The sequence below is a fragment of the Podarcis tiliguerta genome (genome assembly GCF_965153285.1).
Source record: "Podarcis tiliguerta genome assembly, chromosome: 2".
Taxonomy (NCBI): domain Eukaryota; kingdom Metazoa; phylum Chordata; class Lepidosauria; order Squamata; family Lacertidae; genus Podarcis; species Podarcis tiliguerta.
The window spans coordinates 88,626,890-88,647,287 of record NC_139535.1 but is presented as its reverse complement, the minus strand read 5'-3'; the positions used below and the strand labels follow the sequence as shown (position 1 = coordinate 88,647,287).

General features: G+C 46.2%; 1 protein-coding gene across 4 annotated transcripts in view; it reads right to left on the bottom strand.

Annotated features, from left to right (window-relative positions):
* Positions 1-20,398, bottom strand: part of CASKIN2 (CASK interacting protein 2) — a 100,556-nt gene that overhangs the window by 70,055 nt on the left and 10,103 nt on the right. For all 4 annotated transcript variants that reach the window (XM_083429836.1, XM_083429837.1, XM_083429838.1 and 1 more), the window contains exon 2: positions 18,834-19,450. In XM_083429836.1, the coding sequence (XP_083285962.1) occupies positions 18,834-18,930 (97 nt within the window). In that variant the 5' untranslated portion in view covers positions 18,931-19,450. The remainder of the gene's footprint in view (positions 1-18,833; positions 19,451-20,398) is intronic.

Genomic DNA, 20,398 nt, shown 5'->3' with positions numbered 1-20,398 from the left:
GAATACTTACTTCCAATGCAGCTGCAGAACTCAGCTACTTGGTTTGCTAGATTGGGAGTTGATATTATCGAAGGTGAAGAAGGATCGTGAGACTATACAACTTATCTGTGGCAATAATTAACCAAAGGTTTCAATAACTTGTAACGTCTACAGATAACAGACGGTACTGCTGATATCCATGGTTGTATCACAGGCAATTACAATTCTAGCTGCCAATAACAGACTGAGGCTGCAATCCTATGCACACTTACCTGGGAGTAAATCCCACTGAACTCAACAGGACTTATTTCTAAATAGACACGTGCAGGATTGCTCACAGGTAGGCATATTAAATCATGCCCCTGAATTATTTTTGTCAGAACGATGTTAGCAAGTTGTTCTTAACCGCACAATAATTTTCTGGGTGTATCTCATGTGTTATTTTGAACAGTAGGTGAGTCAAGGGAGAAGATGAATGGATAAGTAGGGCTGCAAACACTTGGAGCAGAGAAGCCAAGCTGTGGGTGGCAGCGGCTCTGATGAAATCAAACGCTTGGTAAAGCAGAACTTGGGACATGATCACTGTCAGTATCATTTGCTACAAGAAGTCTGCCAAAGTGCCGATCAGTAGCACATCATTCCCTTGTTTTTCTGGAAGTCTAACATGTAAGACAGAGCTAGCCAACAAGGCATTCTCTAGGAGCTACCCTTCTCTAGAAGCCATCCAAGAAGTTCTTTAGAAGCCACAAGGTGTTGTCTAGTAGCCATGTGGATGGAAGTTGTAGCCCAAGACATTGAAGGTAGCATGCCCCAACATCTTAACTACGTACTGTTAAAATTCCTGTTCTCCGTTTACCAGTTCTGATGGTACTTGCCCTCCTCAGCTGGCCCAATGCATGGAGAGAGGGAGAGAGTGTGAGGCCCATCTGATGTTCTGTGCCCCACCTGCACATGTGGGCACAGATCGTCCTATTCCTCCTATGCTTGCACAAATTGCACTGAAGTTTGTGGTTTGGTCCAACGATTCTCAACATATCGTAAGGCAATTTTCTAAATCACAAGAAAAAAAGTACAGGTGTCACTCCCCTACCCCCCTCAAATGTACAGAAATAAAATATTTATTTTGTTCAATGCTGCTGTCAACTTTTTAAATACGTAGTGCCATTTTTAAAAACAATCTCATGGTAAAAAGACTATTTGGTAACAGAGGAATGCTAATTTGCTTTTCGCAAATCATCTTATACGTATGAGAGATGAAGCTGCTCTGAATAACACAGGATCCTTTTTGACAATTCTGAATGGCTTTCCTTTGCCTTCAGAAAGCATTTCTTATCCATGATACCTTTCCTTCTTTTCTCTCTTTTACTCTTCAGTTTCAGAGTTGGAAGGGAACCCGAGGATCATCTAGCCAAACTACCTGCAATGCAGGAATAGGCAGTTGCCCCATAAGGGGATGAATCCTGCAACTTTGGCGTTATCAACATCACACTCTAACCAACTACCCTTATTTATTATTACAGTAATATCACAACTTTCCCCCAACCTGCTCAAGGTGGCGTACATGATTCTCCTACTCTCCATTTTGTCCTCATAACAACCTTGTGAGGTAAGTTAGGTAGGGAAAGTGCCTTGTTCAAGGTCACCCATTCCTGAGTGACCCCTTGTCTCTCAGATCTGAGTCCAACCCTCAGTCTAAGGTCCATCACCACCACCTCTTTTTCCTTTCTGAATGCCTCCAGGACTGCTTCAAAATGAAACTTTCTACCAATAAAAACTTCCTCTCTCAATATCTGTGTCAGCTTTTCATTTTGCAGGAACAGGAGTTTGTTTATACCAAATCAGTTTTATGCCCCCCCCCCCCCCAAGATGGGAAGGGTTGGATCCACTGAACATCAGCACCTACTTTAAAAATTGAACGACTGCCCAACGATTATGGTACTTAACACATAAACGTGATAAAGCACTCGCATGTCTGTAGCAAAAATTCAAAATCGCAAGGGCAGAAAATCCAGATCTGGAGAGCAGAATAAAATATGCCCCTTGGAAGTGAACGCTTTTGCAGCAACTAGGCCAGCCTTCCATAAGCTGGTGCCTTCCCATCAAGCCTAACCATGCAAGGCTATGGCCACCAGGGAAACCCCTTCTCTGTACTTCCTGTTCTGCCGAGGGGTTTTCCTGAAAACCTGATGGGAACTAAAGGATGGTACCCAGGGAAATTCCACCTCTGTCTGATTTTCCTGTGTAGGAGAAGCAGTATACTGGCCATCTGAGTCACACTCCTCCAGTGCACCATCTAGCCAAAGAATTTGAGCCAGACTGGGCAATGGTCACCCTTCCCACTGAACTGTACCCTCCCACGCATCCCTAAATCTAGGCATCTATGTGGGTCTCTTCCCGGCCCACCTAATGTATTAGCCTTGCCCCTGCGTGGGCAGAACGCCCTGCAGACAGATTACACACAAAGGGCAGAATCGCAAACTGTTTCAGTTGGGTGGGTTCTAATTTGCTATGTCAATTTTGAACTATATGCTGATGCTCCGTCGCTATAAAGACATGTGCAAAAGGTGGGAAGAGTAAGGCAGGCAGGCAAGTTTGCATCACCCTCCATAGGACTGGCTGGATTGAGAGAGTGTTATGTATTGTCTAATCCAACCCACTTTCCTTACTGTTTAGCACAAAGACTGAGTTTTCCCTGTCCAGTTCATGCCCAACGTTTTATTCATGATATCACTTGGACCTTTTTTAAAGGCCTTCACTGTAATGCATACTGTGTGAAATGGATACATGCCTTATTTCAGCATCAAACAATTCCTCAAAATAAGACACTGCATACTTATAGTGCTCCTTGTTCCCAAAACATTTAATAACAACAACCAAAACCATTTATTAATTGCTTTTTGCCACAGGCAGCTCAACTGCCGTAGTTACAAAAGGCTGTTGCACCTTTGGTCCCAGAGGGTGTGGTGCAACACGGACGGGGCTGGTACCTTTTAACAGACTGGCAGAAGATATGTAAACATTCAGCTTACGCTCTTCTGCCTGGAGATGAGTTGTCTTGTACGTTAATTTATCTGCTAAATGCTAAGCCAGGTTTGCTCATTCAACTGCTCTTCTTTCCGCTGCTTCACAGGGTGCATTCCATGAGATTAGGCCAAGGGAAAATTATCTGCATCTGCAAGGGCCAGAGGGAAGACCAGAGATGCACCCAGATGATGGGGCATCTGGTGTTCTTCTACTCTCTTGGCCCACGGACCCATCTGTACTTTCTCCTGCTTGTGGAATTCCCATAGGCAACTGCTTGGCTACTGAGACTAGGATTCTGAATGAGATAGGCCTTTGGCCCAAACAAGCAGAGTCTGGCTCCTCTCTGTCCTCTCTTTCAGAGTCTGTGCTCAAACTGAGACACTCGGCACCCAGCCTTGCCCTTGAATGGTTTTCTTCTTCTGACTCAAGCCTCCTGCTTCTACCGCCTCCCAGCTTGTCCCTTCCTCCTACCTGTATCCTGTGTCCCACCACCACTGCCCTGGGTCTAAGCCTTCTTCCTCCTTTGTATCATCCCTGGGGGATGGTTCTTGGGTTGGCACCTCCCACCACTCTCCATCATCCAGCCAGTCCCTGACACAGGGCTTATGCACCAAGTGCCCAGATCAGAGGTGGACATCCTAAGTTGCTAGACTCCAACTCCCAGCACTTCTCACCATTGACTGCGCTGACAATGGCTGGCGGGAGTTGGGAGTCCCACAACAACTGAAGAGCCACAATTTCCTGGCTTAGGTGGTCTTTGCCCACCTGCCGTCAGCACAGGGACACTTATGGCACAGTCCACATGGCAGTGAAGGGCAAAAAGGATCCCAAATTTGTGGAGGGCTGTCTATTTTGCTACCTTACGATCCTTCTGTTTGTGCCCCATGCTCGCACGTAGCAGAGTTGTATGGTAAAGCAAGGCAACTAGCAAGTTCCTTGCAGAGAGAGGCCAGCCTTACTTTCCCATTGTTGTGTACACAAAAGCCAGCTCCCGGTGGAGTACACAGTGACCTTTACCTTGCAAAAGTTGGACCCAGAAATATATTTATGCAACCACTTCTGCTGAGGACGAGTCAAAGGGCAGCTCTGCAGAAGCACAGGCCTCCCCTCTACCCCAAAGGCAACCCATTGCTAAGGCCCCACAGAGTCAAGGCGGCCTTGTCAATTATTTGTTTCAGTATTCACTTGGCAACAGTTGCTCCTCCCCTGGACCCAGAAGGGTCAGCCAACTTTTGAAACTACAAACTGGACCCTTCAACTCTGGGCAACACCAGGTGGATTCATGCTCCGAAGGTACAAGATGAGGGTCACTGGAGGAGCACGATGTGTACAGTGACTTCCAGCCCCTGAAGTATCTTTTTACATGTTCTGCCGCAGCCTATGGTGGCGTGAAAGGAGGAAGAATAGGTGCTCCTTTGTCTCTTTATCTCTTGTTAAACGGCGCCAGAGAGTGTAGTTCTCCCCTTATCGCTGGCTGCTAAGGTCTCCTCTCTCTCTCTCTCTCTCATGCGCGCTCACACACGCTCCTGCCTGACACGTGAGTTGCATAGCTCCTTGGCTTTCTTCTAAGCCCTTGATTGGGGTGATATCATCGACACCACTGCCAGGAGATCGGATTGCTAAGCTAGAGCAGTTGCCGGGAGGCAGCGGGCATTTCCAGACAGGCTTAAAAACCGCTGGAGAGCCTTACTAACGCAGGTGGGGCTTGCACCTACAAAGTGCCACCCCCCCTGGCTTCAGAACTCTGGCTCCAAAGCCATAATCCGAACTGGAAGGTGGGGAGCCCATGTGCACCCACCTTCCTATTTGAGGAGGGAGGCGGGGTTCGCCCCCCCACTTCCCTTCTCTGACTTCAGCAGTCAAAACAGGTTTTTGGTTTTTTTGCACTTTCATAGTTTGTTTCAGCAGCAGCAACTCCAGCATTGGCTCACTGCCAAGGCAGGCTGAGCACTCTTAAACATGCACACACGCATACACATACAGAGAGTGTATAGGAATCCAAAGTATCTTGGCAGATTTAACTCTTTTCAGAGCCTGACTGGGGAATAGTCTGCACTGCACCAAACATTCCACGGAGCCCATTCCAGATGAAGCCATCTCCTTCCGGCTGGGCTGTCAAATGGAAGCTCCGTTCAACAACAATACAGAACCTGATGAATGAAAACAGCGTTCTTCCAACTCTTTCCCTCCCAATGGCAAGCAACAGAGAAACATTCCCGCTCCTTCGGCTGCCCTCAACATCACGAAATGCTCATGCAAAAGCACAAGGGAGCCCATGAGGTTGAGTTGGTAGGGTTGGCAACGCCTGGCCTGGAAGCTGCGGCCGTCTCTTTAACACAGGGACAGTGAACGTGTGGCTTTTCAGTTTTCGTTGGACTCCAGCTCCCATCAGCCCCAGCCTGCATGGCCGATGTCCAGGGAAGCTGGGAGTTGTAAGCCAACCACCTCTGGAAAATAGCAAAGTCACAGAGACTTGTGCTACAGTTGTCCATTCATCCATCGTCCTCTCCTACTTGCTCCTACAAGCAATTACTCTAACACAGGGACCGATGGGCAAGTAAATAACAGCCACACCATTTATAAATAGGGTGTGCAATGTTGGGGCTCCAACCTGCTGTGCAGGTTGTATTCCCTTGTATCCCATAACTGCCTCCACTTTTTTCCTGCTTGTTCCTGGACCCGTCAGCAAGTCTGGGCATCTTAGCCTGATCGTTGCCATAGATTAGTTGTGACCTTCGTGGTCCCTTCCAACGCTACAATTCTATGATTCTATTATTAGTATTACCATGCCTTTAGGTCAATTTGCACAATGGTTGAAAAGGCACCCTAAGGAGACTTTTGCCTTTGTTGTTCATGAGGTAAAGTGGCTTTGTCAGACTACTGGGCTACATCACAACACTGCGAGTTACCATCTCAATAATGAATGGAAGCACCAATGGCGAACCTCCATATTTGAAGGAAGTACACCTCTGACTGCCAGGTACTGTGGAAGAACAACAAATCATGGTCGTCACCACCAAATGCCTCCAGAGGCATGTGGCCAGCCAGGTACTCTTTACTGGCATGTAAATGTCACAACTGGAATTATGTCACTTTCTCATGCGACCAAGAAGCGGAGCCCAGGTCAGGTTAGGGCTACACAGTATTTAGATAGTGGCAAACAGTTCTCAGCTGCTCCATTTGAACTCTAAGCGGTTTCCAAATACCTAACAGCCAGCTGGATTTGGGGCACCTGAGAACCCCTTTTAACGGAATAGGGCAGGATTGACACCCCCACGCATCAAGTGGTGTGCTGGGAGGTTGATCCTGCTTCCTGCAGGGTTCAGGTGTGCAAGAGAGCTCCCCAAGGGAATAACTGCAATTTACAAATTAATAAGAAAACTGCACTTGGTGGCACAGCTACAGCGAGGCATCTTGGCTCTCTGCCCATGACACCAGGCGGCCTAGCCTCTGCTACTCCACTGATGGGGATGTGCAGGGGGCACAACGCACCCGTCTCTCTCCTCAAGAGCGCACAGAAGCATGCCTGCAACAGACAGGCTTCTCTACCCATCGCAATGAAGCATGGTTTTATAAGCTGTGTGTAATATGCAGTTAGAAGCATTAACAGTTAGAAGCATATATGCAAGGCAGATATCATGCCGCTTGAACTGCAGCCCAAATGTCCTTGCCCCCACTTGAAAATGTCTCCATTCAAACATCAATGTCTGCCCTTCTTCTAAACCCCTGCCCGTTGCAGGTCACTTCAACTGCTGCAGAACAGGGCTGGCCCATTTCCTGGCTCCCACATCTTTTACTACTTTGTTAAGATGTAAGAAAGAGATTTGTACTCAGGCAAACAACAGTTTAGGCTCAGCAAACACAAGATCAGGAGTCATGGTTCAGGAATTCCTGAGCAGGGCAAGAGGTGCAGAACAGTGTGGAAGCAACAGAGGTGTTCCAACAAGTTTCCATGCTCCACCCACCAAGCTTTTAAAGTTGAGGCATGATGCGCTCACATGTGGGAATGTCATGTGCTCTGTCGGGGTGAGTGCGCCTGCTCCCTTCTAAGAAGGAGGTGTTTGGATCTAGGCAACAAGACTGCACTCTGCAGTTCAAGCTCCAGTTCTGCCTCCCTCCTTGGTTGCGCCAAGACCTCCCCATCCTCCACCAAGGCTCTCTGCTCTGGATAAAAGCTGCAGGGGAGAGCTGGCATCCCTGCTCCCTTTTTACAAACAACGGAAGTCAAGGTGGAAAGGTGAGATTTCCGACCCTCCATTCTCACCATTCAGCCTCCCACTCCTGTTTTGTCGTCCTCCTTCTGCTTTGGAGCCTGCCAGCCCCAAGGCCAACAGTACTACGATGCTCGTGGCAGCCTTGCTACAGAGAAAGATCTCGGTCCACTACACAGTGGCTCTCCTCTGGGCTAGGTGACTGCCCGTAACAACAATCCACTTGACTATGGCTTAGTAAGCCATCCATTGCAGGAGCTATGCAGTGCTGCATACAGCGTAAGCACTTGATTGATTGATTTCATTAAACTGATACACAGCTTGAGTGTAAGAAAACCTTGAAGTGATTTACAAAAGGCAAAGCAGAAAAAGCAAGGCACATTTACAGCCCTACTTTTAAAACATACAAAAGTTAAAATTCTGAAATAGATTAAGGTTACCTCAACTTTATAAGCATCTGGGTAGAGTTATCTAAACAGGAATGTTTGGCTTTTCCTTTCCTACAAGTTGTAGGGAAGAACAGATTTGGCCCATTTCGGTTTCTCGTTGTTCCAGTCTTAAGTTAAACTCACAGTTCCTTATCTGCATTAAAAAAAAAATCCTCATGAAAATTCATCAGTATCTTAGTGAGAATTTCTCTGAGGATATATGTATTTGTAAGGCTAGCATGCACTCTTCTGCAATCAGTCTTCTCTAATATAATGTATTTTTTGCATTTTCACTAATATATGCATGTTTATGCATATGCTACCCCAACATACACATTTCTGAACAGATTTGTTTGGCTGGAGATCTGCATTGCAAAATTCAGAAAAGCATGACTTTCAGAAGCATAGCTGTGTTTCAGTTCACATATTGTTTCAGGAAATGCAGATTAACAGATTCACATTAACATGCAAACCCAAATTTCTCTCCCATCCCTAGCAAACAGGTAAACAAACTGAAAGGAGGATAGTGTTAGTGTGAAGCCCAAACCCAAAACTGTGGTTCGCTTCATTCTAACAAACTACAACAGCCTAAGCCCAACAACAAACAATGAATTAAGGCTGGCTAGTGACAGTGGTTTGCTAGGATGAAATAAACCACAGCTCCTTGTTCAGATGTCATGCTAAGCTATCCCCGTCATGGTTTGTTTACCCACTCACACCAAGGGAGGAGCAAAGCCCACTGTTGGGGCAAACAGTATGGTTCACTTTAGATTTAACAGTCCAAAGGGACCCAGTAAGAAAGATGACAAGAGAACATGACCAGCAAGAACCTTGCTCACCCCTCTTCCTTTAGATTGGAGCAGACTTTCTTTTTGAGCCTCTCTCACTCCCACTCCCTCTCTGTGATACAGCATTAGCTGAAGGAGCTTATCTTATTGTGCTGGCCTTGGGGACATGGTGCTGCTGATTTTAGGCCCATCAAAGGAAGCCTAGCCCTTGATCTGGGTAGCACTGCTAAAGTAGAAAGGGGGGGGGTGCAGAGAAATAGATGGCTCTTTTCCCAACTATAGCAAACCTCAAGGTGCAAGGTGGAGAGGGAGAGGAAGAAATCAGAAATACAGTGGTTCCTCAGGTTACATATGCTTCAGGTTACAGACTCCACTAACCCAGAAATAGTGCTTCAGGTTAAGAACTTTGCTTCAGGATGAGAACAGCAATTGTGCTTTGGCGGCGCGGCAGCAGCAGGAGGCCCCATTAGCTAAAGTGGTGCTTCAGGTTAAGAACAGTTTTGGGTTAAGTATGGACCTCCAGAACGAATTAAGTACTTAACCCGAGGTACCACTGTATCTAATTTCACCTGGTTTCTTTTCAAATTCTAATTCTTAGGCCTGGCTCATTTTCACTCGCACATAATACAGCCTGCAAAAAAGAAGAGGCCCTTTTTTAATGACCGCTGTCAGCTAGGGGCCTAACCCATTGCAAGGGACACCTTGGATTTCAGAGACCCCGGCGTGAGGAGAAAATGCCAAGTGGACATGACTGCTGGCACACAACTCAGCAACCGCTGGATGGAAACCCCCCACCAGTGGGGCACAGTCAGAGCGGGGCACATCAATTTCCAGGCACTATTATGGCTCTTTCCTGAAACTCCCTGCCTGCCCCTCCTCGTCACTCAGATCTGAAGAGGGGGTTTGTTTGCCAGTTGTGGAACTGCTGAACCTAATCGCACAAGGGATGTGCAGATTGCCTAGTACTATAGATTAGCCCTCTGAGATGGGATTTTAATGGATGGCGATTTAACCAGCTTCTACACAGAAGGGTGAGCCCTTATCCCTAACGCAAATAGAGGGCTTCACAGCCACACCATGACTTAATATACACCGCAGGAGCTCTAGAGACTCTGGAGCATTTTAACACAAGCTGTCTGGACAAAACCAAACATAGCACATGTACCATGGCGACCCTCCTGAACATTACCTCAAGGACGGGGTGACCTAGTAAGTTTTTGTTTTGTTTTTGCTGTTTAGCAGTCTGTTTAACCTAGTAAATGAACTTTGTGTGTTCTCTCCATTCCCCACTCACATTTCGACTGAGAGAGGCTGAGGAGCTCTCTAAGCAAAAGCCCACATCCCTGTGGCCTTTGACTCAGCAGGGAGAGAGGCTCCTCCCATCATTAAGATGTGCTAAACAGAGGACAAAGTCCCTCTGTTGGCCCCCGCAGAGTGGTGGGCAGTTGCAGCCAGCTCCAGTATAGAAGCCAGCCAGCATCCCAAACAGGGATGCTTCAGTGCTGATTGTTGCCTGTCTATCTCTTTTTCTGGGAAAACTCCAATAGAATCCTCAGGCTCAATGCCATGATACCGTCGTTCACCATGGAGAGGCAACGAGATGCTCTCTTGCCACGGCTGCCACTCGGGATAAGCACCGGCAGGGGAAATGGGGACACTTGGAGGGTATGCATTTGATCTAAAAGCTGTTGGTTCCTGACCCCTGTGTTTGCTCCTTGCTGGGTTAATACTGCCTATTTTGATATCCTGAAAGCAAGTTACCTGGACCACCGCAATGCTACAAATGTGATCCCAACCTCTGGTTTTTAAACTGTCTTTGCAGTTTTCACCTCCAGGCTGGTTTCTGCTTGCTTGCTTTATGGAGCTCTTCCACAATGTTAATCAGTGATATATTTAAATGTGCATCCATTCAAATCACACATGCAAAGAAATAATGACATTTTTTCTACACAGGGACAGCAAGCAGTTCTAAGTACAAAAGGCTCCCCTGCTTGATGTAGTACATTTTTCTGTGTCACATATTGGAAGGTATCGAGGCGCAGTCTAAAAATCAGAAAATTAAATGGCATCTTATGGAATTTGGTGAAATTAGGCTTAATTTGAACAGTCATACCAACATTCATCTCTTTCCAATTTTGGCTGGTTTGAATCAGCCCATGATATGAAATATTATAACAGAAAGCTTTCCATAGGCCCTACATTTGGGGAGGGGGGCTAACTAAAAAATACCCCAGACAAAATTGTGACTGTCCAAATGATGTCAAATTCACTAAAACAAGAGAAAAGTTGTTAAAAGAGGACAATTTTGATTAAACCATTGGGGATTGTGAATTAAGGTTTCCCTAAACTAGAGGTGGACAGACTCTAAGCTTGATGGATCTACCTTGTTATTGTTGTTTTACTAGAGCCCCAAAATCTACCAAGAAGAAGAAGAGTTTGGATTTGATATCCCGCCTTTCACTCCCTTTAAGGAGTCTCAAAGCGGCTAACATTCTCCTTTCCCTTCCTCCCCCACAACAAACACTCTGTGAGGTGAGTGGGGCTGAGAGACTTCAGAGAAGTGAGACTAGCCCAAGGTCACCCAGCAGCTGCATGTGGCGGAGCGGAGACGCGAACCCGGTTCCCCAGATTACGAGACTACCACTCTTAACCACTACACCACACTGGTTCTCAATGAGAGCAGAGTGCAAAAGACATAGATTTAAAGGACTGGTTGTGTCTGTACACATTCTAAGTACAGTGGTACCTCGGGTTAAGTACTTAATTCATTCCGGAGGTCCGTTCTTAACCTGAAACTGTTCTTAACCTGAAGCACCACTTTAGATAATGGGACCTCCTGCTGCCGCCGCGCCACCGGAGCCCGATTTCTGTTCTTATCCTGAAGCAAAGTTCTTAACCTGAAGCACTATTTCTGGGTTAGCGGAATCTGTAACCTGAAGCGTATGTAACCTGAAGCGAGGTACCACTGTAAAGGAAATAAATTCTGAGCAACAGAACGGAGCTGTCTTCACAATCCATTTACACAAAAGTCCGTTTTCATTTCAAACCTAGAAAACATCGTGGTTTTTTGCAAATCACCCAGAGAATAACCTGTAGATCCCATCCTGATCTATCAGCTGCCAACCCTTGTTCTAATTAATATGCCCACTGACTGGGGACCACTGGAGTTTCAGATCTACTAGACTTCTGCTCTTATTAAGATCTACAAAATTACACCGATTCCTGAAGCTGCTGCTTCACCTGGAATCGTGTGCACTGTGTAGAGTGGGGTGTTTCTGAAGCTCTGCAGTTGTTCCCATCTGCTTCTTTGTATGAGAATGAACTAAATATAAATCCCCTTCCTTAGTTTCACTACCACAAGCAGCAACGGGCTTTACATCCCCAAACGGAAATACTACAATTGTTTTATGGAGAGTAGGTGTTCCAAGAGACAGGAGGACTCATTCTTGCAGCCAAGGCAGTATTTCTTGAAATATCCGAGACCTCTGGAATTTAGAAAGAAACATATCCTGCTGGAACATCCCCCTCCTTATGTGAAGTGCCTCCCATGATGGATAACAGATTCCTCCCACAGCAGAGAAGGAGCGCACAGAATCTCCCTAGATTAGACTCCCCCAACTATGCAGGCTCTCCAGATATTGTTGGACTAAAAGTTCCATCATCCCAGGTTCTTGGCTATGGTAGCTGGAACCGATGGGATTTGTAGACTAAGGCACCTGGAGGGCACTAGGGCTGGGGAAGGTTCTTCAGTTTGATATTCTGACAACCAATGCAGCATATAAGAGTTTTATGTAGGAATGGAACAAAGCAAACATTTAATAGCTAGGGTGTTGCAGAAGGGCAAGCAAAAGAATCAGCACACACAACTGCATTTATAAGGCATGCAAACAGATCAGACATTCACACCAAAAGCTGAAATCCCAGGAAGATTTTGCTGTGGTGCTAATGGGTGGAAAGATTTGTGAATGGTGTTCAGCATCACACACACCTGCGATCTTATCTACACAGGGTTCATTGAAGTCCGCCTGCTGCAGACTGTTGATCCCAAACTGGAATGTTTTCCAGTGTCTATTTAAGACATTTCACATGCACCCATGGAAAGGTAATGTGCAAATGCAAGAAGTACCAGTTCAAATAAAGTAGCAGGAACAGCGGTCAAAGCACAATGGTTTCACCTAACCTCTATCAGATAAGTGCTTCATATTAAATGTCCTGTTTTAGCACTCCCAAAGGATGGGGAAAGCTCCTTCACATGTCATGCTTTTTAGATGCACACTTGAGAACCGTGTTTTAAATGTACACCTAAAAGCATAATGTGTTAATGTGGCAAATCTGTGTTTGCAAACAAAGCAAAACATGGGATTCATATGGATACACTACCACTTGCGGCAAAGCCAGGTTTGCCCTTGCAGAATATATGAAATTCTTCATTCCTTCCTTTAACTTTTAGTGCTTGCACTACTTTTAGCTGGTTCACTTATGATGGTGGGAGGAAAAGCACTTACACACATTCCTGGTGTCTGTTACCAGTGTGGGCAGAGCACACAAAAACTGGCAGAGCCTCCTACAGTCCCTAATTTGAAAGCTTCCAGTCTCCTTCCACCAGCAGTTGTTAAGTCAACACATTAGAGAACGCTGCCTTAAAATTAGTTGATCAGTTTGCAATACCTAGGTATTGAAACTGTTCACACCAGTTGTCTGATTGAGCATCCTGGAAGCACTATCAAATCTCACTTTTTGCCTTCTGCTGAAATCTCTGGTGAATTTCAAAACCACGCTTTCATTCACAGTAGCTACTCAGACAGAACAGAAACAGGTGGTTGAAAGCATGGTGCTTTGTTTGACAGTTTGAGTCCTTCACTTGAGAATAACTCTGAAAGCATTAGGTCAGTCTCCTTTCTGATACACTAAGAAAATCTCCCAAGTGATTATACGTTTTCTGATTATCTTACGTCACTTCTCCACAATAATTTGGAAGACTAGAGACGGGATCCATTCAGATCCCATCATGGGATCTATTCAGACACAAAACCCCCAGTGATGATCAAACAGCATGTGCGAAGACCAGTGGAAGCACAGAAACAACAGTATTTTCAGAGGTGGAAATCCCACACAGAAAGATCACAAAATTTATGGCAACTCATGAAAAGAGTCACTGTGGCTCAGCAGTAGATATAAACACAACAGAGCCATGAGATTAAGGCTGTGTGCAGACAACATATATTTAAAGAACACACACACTCCCAAGAAACCTAGGAACTGTAGTTTGTTAAGGCAGCCATGAATTGTAGCTCTGTGAGGAGTAAATTAGAGTTCATATGATTCTCTGGGGATGTGCACTTAAAATGTGTGTATACTGCGCCCAAGAGGCACTTCAAGTCTTCCTTCCCATATTTTTAAGGATTACATTTGACCACTTCTTCCTTACAAGTTCCTGAGCTTACATGTAGGCTAGTTTCGCGAGGTGCTTAGGGGATATGCAAAGAGGAATATGTGTTCTCTGAATACAACTGAAACCTTTGACAAGCTTCAGAAAGACCCTGCTCTTATGAGCTGACTGAATTAAAAAAACCCCTCCCCCCCTCCAAAAAGGCTCACCAGACATTGTCCTTTCTAAGGGACAATAGCCACCGACTGCTGCTGCCTCCTCCCCCTGGAATCTAAAGCCTGAGTCCTATTTCCTTCCCTTCTCCTCTGGGGCTTCGGGGCTCACCCCAGCCCAGCCAACTGGCCCATTGTTAATAAGCGCGTCCAGCCGAAAAAGTGATTGATCATCAGGGAGAAAGCCCAAAGCCTTGACGGGTTGTTTAACAATTTCAATTAAAATCCGCTGCATTCAGATGCTGACAGAGGGAAAGAAAGAAGTTTGTGTTGTTGCTGTTGTTTTAAAAGGGGAGAATCTTCTGCTGCTGCTGTGGGTGACAGCTCCTATGGCAACTCGGCAGGGTCAAAAGGGCTCTCTCCTCAGCGAAGGTGCAAGGTTTGAAGAAGAATCCCCCTTTCCTCCAGTTGAATTATCTGAACCAGGGAAAGCACCCTGGCTTCCCTGTCCCAGAGCACAGCTGCAGGATGAAAACAAACCGTCCACTGCTGCCCACCCACCCCCAATAGGCCACTGCCCACAGTTCCCACAGGGCCACCCAATAATAGGTGCTGTGACCCATTTGCGGAGCTACATTTTCCAAGCCATGCTCTCTCTCTCTTCCAGAGAAAAATGCCCGTTGAATATTAAAACTACGTGTCCCTGAAGTTCCCATTGCCGGGACTGGCTCTTGATTCTCGGTTACGTGCAGCGACTTTTTTTAGACACACGCGATCCCCGAGGGCTAATCAGAGAGACGCAGCGCTGAATCCACTGAGACAGCAGAAGGACTCTTAGAGGGATTTTAAAAAACTCAGCATCTCGGCCTGTCATATGGAAAGAGGCGCTTTAATGAGCGGCAAAATGCAGCAAACATTCTGCTTTGTATGTGCCGTTTTGGGGATGAGTGAGAATCGTAAGGGATCGGGAACAGAAGGCTTTCGGGAGGGTGGGGGCTGAACCTGCCGCTGCCACCCCTGCTGTCGAAGGAACTGCAGCACTGTCCCGTCCAAAAGAAGCAGACTACAGTGGTACCTCGGGTTAAGTACTTAATTCGTTCCAGAGCTCTGTTCTTAACCTGAAACTGTTCTTAACCTGAAGCACCACTTTAGCTAATGGGGCCTCCTGCTGCCGCCGCGCCACCGGAGCACGATTTCTGTTCTCATCCTAAAGCAAAGTTCTTAACCTGAGGTACTATTTCTGGGTTAGCGGAGTCTGTAACCTGAAGCGTATATAACCTGAAGCGTATGTAACCCGAGGTATGACTTCTTTTGGTAAGGAAAAATTCAGAAGGCCATGGCAGAGAACCTGTAGCCCTCCAGTTGCTGTGGGATAAGAAGCTCCCTTCGCCTCTGACCACTGGTCATGCTGGCTAGAACTGATGAGAAGTTTTAGCCCCAAAGTATCTGGAGGACTACAGGTTACCCACCACTGAGGTTGTCCATTGGCACCCTTAATCCAGGATCCATCTATAAAGAGCCCTTAGGTGATTAGGTATAAAGGCCTGTAGGTACAATGCAAACATATTTGTGTCTTTCATTCTCAGTGGAAAGGCCCATCATACTGCTATTTAAGAGATGCCTCAGCCAAGCTGCCTTTTTACTTCAAAGGGCATCACTTTCTTTCACCCTTAATTTTTTAAATTCTACATACAGCCAATATTTGACACTTATCCACTGTAACTCAATATCCGCCAGTGGCTATTATCCAACACACCAAAATGTGTTAAGCATTATGCCGTTCCTCCTGTGGCAGCCATTTTGTGACTGGTGCCCACAGTGCTTTTTCAAAAGTTCAAAGGTGCCCATTGGCCCAAAAAGGACAGCGCGACCCCTAGCATTATGTCATGGAATACAAAACTGAAACGAGTCTTTTCACCCCTTTATTCCCAGCCGCTTCAAAGAAATTCTTCTGGGAAGGTTCGCTAGCACGTTCGTCTCAGCAGACTCTCGCCACCCACAGCCCCATGCCCCAATCTCTTTCCTGGCAGATTATTTTTAAATTCTCACCCAAATCCCTTATATCGGCCACAAAACCACTGAGCAGCGCCTTAGCCCTCACTGGTATCCTTCTATATAATCCGACTTCTTGTGTCAGAGCCTTGAGAATGTCCCCCAGATGTAGCTTTTGGGTAGCCAAAGCATCTGTTCTTTAAGCCCAGCACCAGGGAAATTCCTTACATCCTTTTCTCAATCAGAAGAAGCTTTGCAGCCCTTGACCCAGGCGCTTTTATCTCCTCCTGGTTTTTTCCTTTTTTAATCCTCAGTCCAGTTACTGTTTCCTATTAATGAATGCATGAACCCAAGCTGCTCTTACTCTTACCAAATTGTTTCTTTTGATTAAACAAACAAACATGGTTTGTTTTGAAAAGTGGTCCACAAGATTCAAGCCCAAAGTCAACCACCTAAGTATAACACTGAAAGAACTAAAGAAAATCAAGTCTCCATACCTTCCATCCACAACAGGGAAAGGCAACTAGCGACACAGGGCCCCCATTTTAGATGGGGGTTGCCAGTCAAAGTTTTTGAAGGAGAGAGAAGGCAGAGCTCCGACTGGGTCAAATGAAGTCCTGGACCTGGGCTGTAGAGCAAGGAATAGTAGCAGGCAGATTCCAAGACTCCTAATGTTTCCTGATTGATAAAATTTTGCACATCCAAGATGGCAGGTAAAGAGAGAATGAGCCGCCATATCACCAATGCAAAGTGATATAAGGAAGACCTACACTCACTTTCCCAAATTCTTCTTTCCTGAGAATTGCTAAAACCTGAATTACTGAATCTGGGGATTATGGTTCACTGGGGTTGGGGGGCTGCTACCCTCCCACCAGAACCCATAGAGTTGGTTACAGGTTGAGGTTCCTACTGCTCCCTAGAGGTCAGCCATACCCTGAGCAGATCTCTCCCTGGGAGCTGAAAGATGGAATATTCCACAGGTGTACAAAGGATTCAGACTGCTACAACTGTACTTCTACTGCTATTCATTAGAACAAGGCTGGGGAACCTGTGGCCCTCTAGGTGCTACTGGGCTCCATCTCCCAAAAGCCTCAGCCAGCCTAGCCAACTGTCAAGGATAATGGACGTTTCAGCCCAGCAACATTTACAGGTCCACAAGTTCTCCACTCCTGCTTTAGGAGGATACACAACAGAGGAGGGCAGAACCAACAGGTTAGAGAAGCAGGACTCGTTTAATGTGCAGGTTTCAAGGTGAGTGGCTTTGCTGGCCATTCTTATGCAATATTACGGCAAGTAAAACGTTTCTGGCGCCAATCCAGCAGTGCCTGAGTCACTCAAGCCCGTTGATTTCAGTAAGTTTAGGAGACACCTGTGTTAAGTCAATGACTTCCCATCCACAAGCTCTAACCCAGTCTTTCTCAACCTTGGGTCCCCAGACATTCTTGAACCACAACTCCCATCATCAATGACCACTGGCCATGCTGGCTAGGAATGATGGGAGTTGTAGTCCAACAAGTTCTAGGGACGCAAGGTTGAGAAAGGCTGCTCTCACCTGTGAAGGGGGTGACTCTTATCTTGATCCATTCCTCCAAACAGAAAACCCAACAAGTCACACAGTAACTGTAACGTGAATGCACTTCACCACAAAGGATATCTCACTGCATCTATTTTAATTTTCCTTATAAAAAAAGTATCCTTCGTCATTGTTGTGGAATCCTGTCTGCTCACAGCTCCTGCACCACTTGAGCTTTCTGACACTTGGGAAGTAGTTGGGACCAAGAAAAGCAAAGTGTTGCGGAAACAAGGCCAACCATGATGACAAGGTCTTCTTTTATTGCAGATTAGCTATCAGAAGCAACATGAGCCGAGTCTGCAACTCACAGTCCACACGCCCCACTGCAGTAGCAACTGGATCCATATCCCCAGCAATTCTACACTCAGATCCTGCCCATGCTGTATTTTATGGTTCCTCCTCCTATGGATTTATATAAAATTAGTGCAAGAAATGTTCCCCGCTCCTGCAACAGTTGCCTCCTGCGGTTGTGTTAAGACATAGCATTCATGGAACCCACACATTGAACGCTCTGATTAGGGGTCTTCACATGGTACATTCAATGAGTGTACAATCTAGGGATACAATAGCTGAGCTGCACATGTCAACAAGTATACAGGCTTCCACTTGTGTAAAGACACCTTGTACCTGTGCCCCATGTAATGCATGAAGGCGTATTTTGTTCTAGGTCAGGGGCAGGGAAGCTTTGTTCCACTGGATGTCTGCATTCCCATGGGAGGGGTGGAGAGAGGTGGTTGTGGTCTTCAGATTAGCCAGAATCCAGAATTCTCAGGACCCAGCGCAGGAGCTAAGTGAGCTGCCCTGGCAGAAAGAGGGATCTCTTCTTCTATGAACATTGCTTCTATGAACATTGGCTCTCCATGCTGTGTGCTGAGAAAGGGACTGTTCTCAGTGTGTAGCATGGAAACGCAACTAGCTGCCCACAGAGAAAGAGACTGCTCTCTTTTCTCCATGGCCAGCTTGCTGGGTTTCTATGATGCAACACCCAAAAAATGAAGTCTATTTTTCAGCACATCACAGCAAGAAGGGAGAGAGGGCATGCATGGGCTACAGAGATCCAGCATCTGATGACTGGTGGTCTACAGGTGGCCCATGCTCCAGAGGTTCTGTTCGCCCATTGTAGACTAGCCTGCTACTTTCAACCTTTGGCCTGGAAGCAACCACCAGCCACTGCATATCCCTTTTGTTGCAGTAACCAAAAGCTCTTTGCCAACAGTCACAAGACTCTTATGATCTCACTGGTGGGTGCTGACCAATCATGGGAGAATGCTGAAATAAGAGATAGGGAGATACTCACTGCTTTTGGATGCCTTGACCTTTGCCACCAATTTCTGCACACCAGGTACATCCCCGTTTTTCACAGCCTGGATCAGCTCCTGCTCTCGCCCCATCATGAATAAGGGCTGCTGCTCCTCTGATTTATGAAGCCATCGGAGTGCTCCGTGTGTGCGTGTGTGTGCGATAACTAGTCAAGATAAACTCCACCAGAGAAGTGGGGGGGGGGGGGCGGGGGAGCAAGCCAAACAAATGAAATATATTCAGAAATCCCACAGTACATAAAAAAGTCTCTGTTAATGATGATAAATGCTACCGGGAGTTGCACTCCTTTACAAGGGAATGGAGAGGAGATGAGGCCTTGTTAAAGAATATCCAGTCAATTAAATGGATGGTAATTCAGCACTTAGGGATTGGATCCCAGCTGTTTGTAGACGTCAGGAATGAGAAATTAATTGTTTGTTAAAAGGTCCAGGCAACCCAGGGGGCTATATTTCACTAAGCCCGGGGTGTCCCAAGCAATCTCCAGTTCTTCCTAGATGAATACCAGGCCCATCACAGGTAAGAGGAATCCTTCGAGGCTTCAGGTCTGCAGATCCGGATTGTTTGCAGCCAACACTTGAGCAGTTGTTCAGATACCTGTGAAGATGAAGGACAGAATCTGTTTTCAAAAAGGCTGTTGACTCTTTGGAATGTTGTGCCCAACCAAATCCTGAATTCCAATTTGCTTATTTTCCGTTCATATGTGTGCGCTGTGTGCACACACTTTCGCTGCTACTCTGACTAACTACTAAGAAAAAGATCGGAGACAAGATGGAAAGCTGGGCTTCATGAAACAAGTACATAGAAGATTCAATGAGGATAAAGGAGAGGAACCAGGAGTGGTGTCAACTGTGCTCAGAAATCTAATCCTCCAAACATTACACGCAGCACTAGTTCTGTATCTTCAAAGACTTTAGCAGAGGCACCACACATGCTTTCGGGTTTAAAAAAAAATATTCTGCCCTGTTACTGCTATGAGATACTAGAACCTTCCCCTCTTAAAACTAATTGGTCTCAATGTTCCAAATTCTGCAAGAGCTGTCCAAGATTCGCTCATCAGTGGTGTGACAGCAGCCATGCACGTTCATTAGATCACTTGCTTATGATTCAAATACAGCATGGTGGCCACTTTCGCATATGTTTTGTACAGAGATGGGGAGCCTGCACACCCCAACCCCTGCCCCTGATGTTGAAGGACTACAACTTCCATCAACCGTGCTGGCTAGGACTGGTGGGAGCTGAGAATCGGACAATACCTGGAAGTCCCTGGAGGTTTAATGCAAATAGAGAAATCAGATCATCTACATAGACCTTGAACGGGTACACAGGAAATAGCATTCAGTCTTTACTCCAGCTCTATAACATCAAGAGCTGCATAGGATGTCAGGCTTGGTGGAATTTCTCTGATGCACAATGGCTGCTCCCACCCAACTGTCCTTTAATACCCAAACAAATATAAACACCCCAGGTTAGAGTGGGGTGCCTAAGCAGATGCCACTGAAGGACAGAGCAATGGGACTAGTGAGTGAACAGTCTCATCTGCCC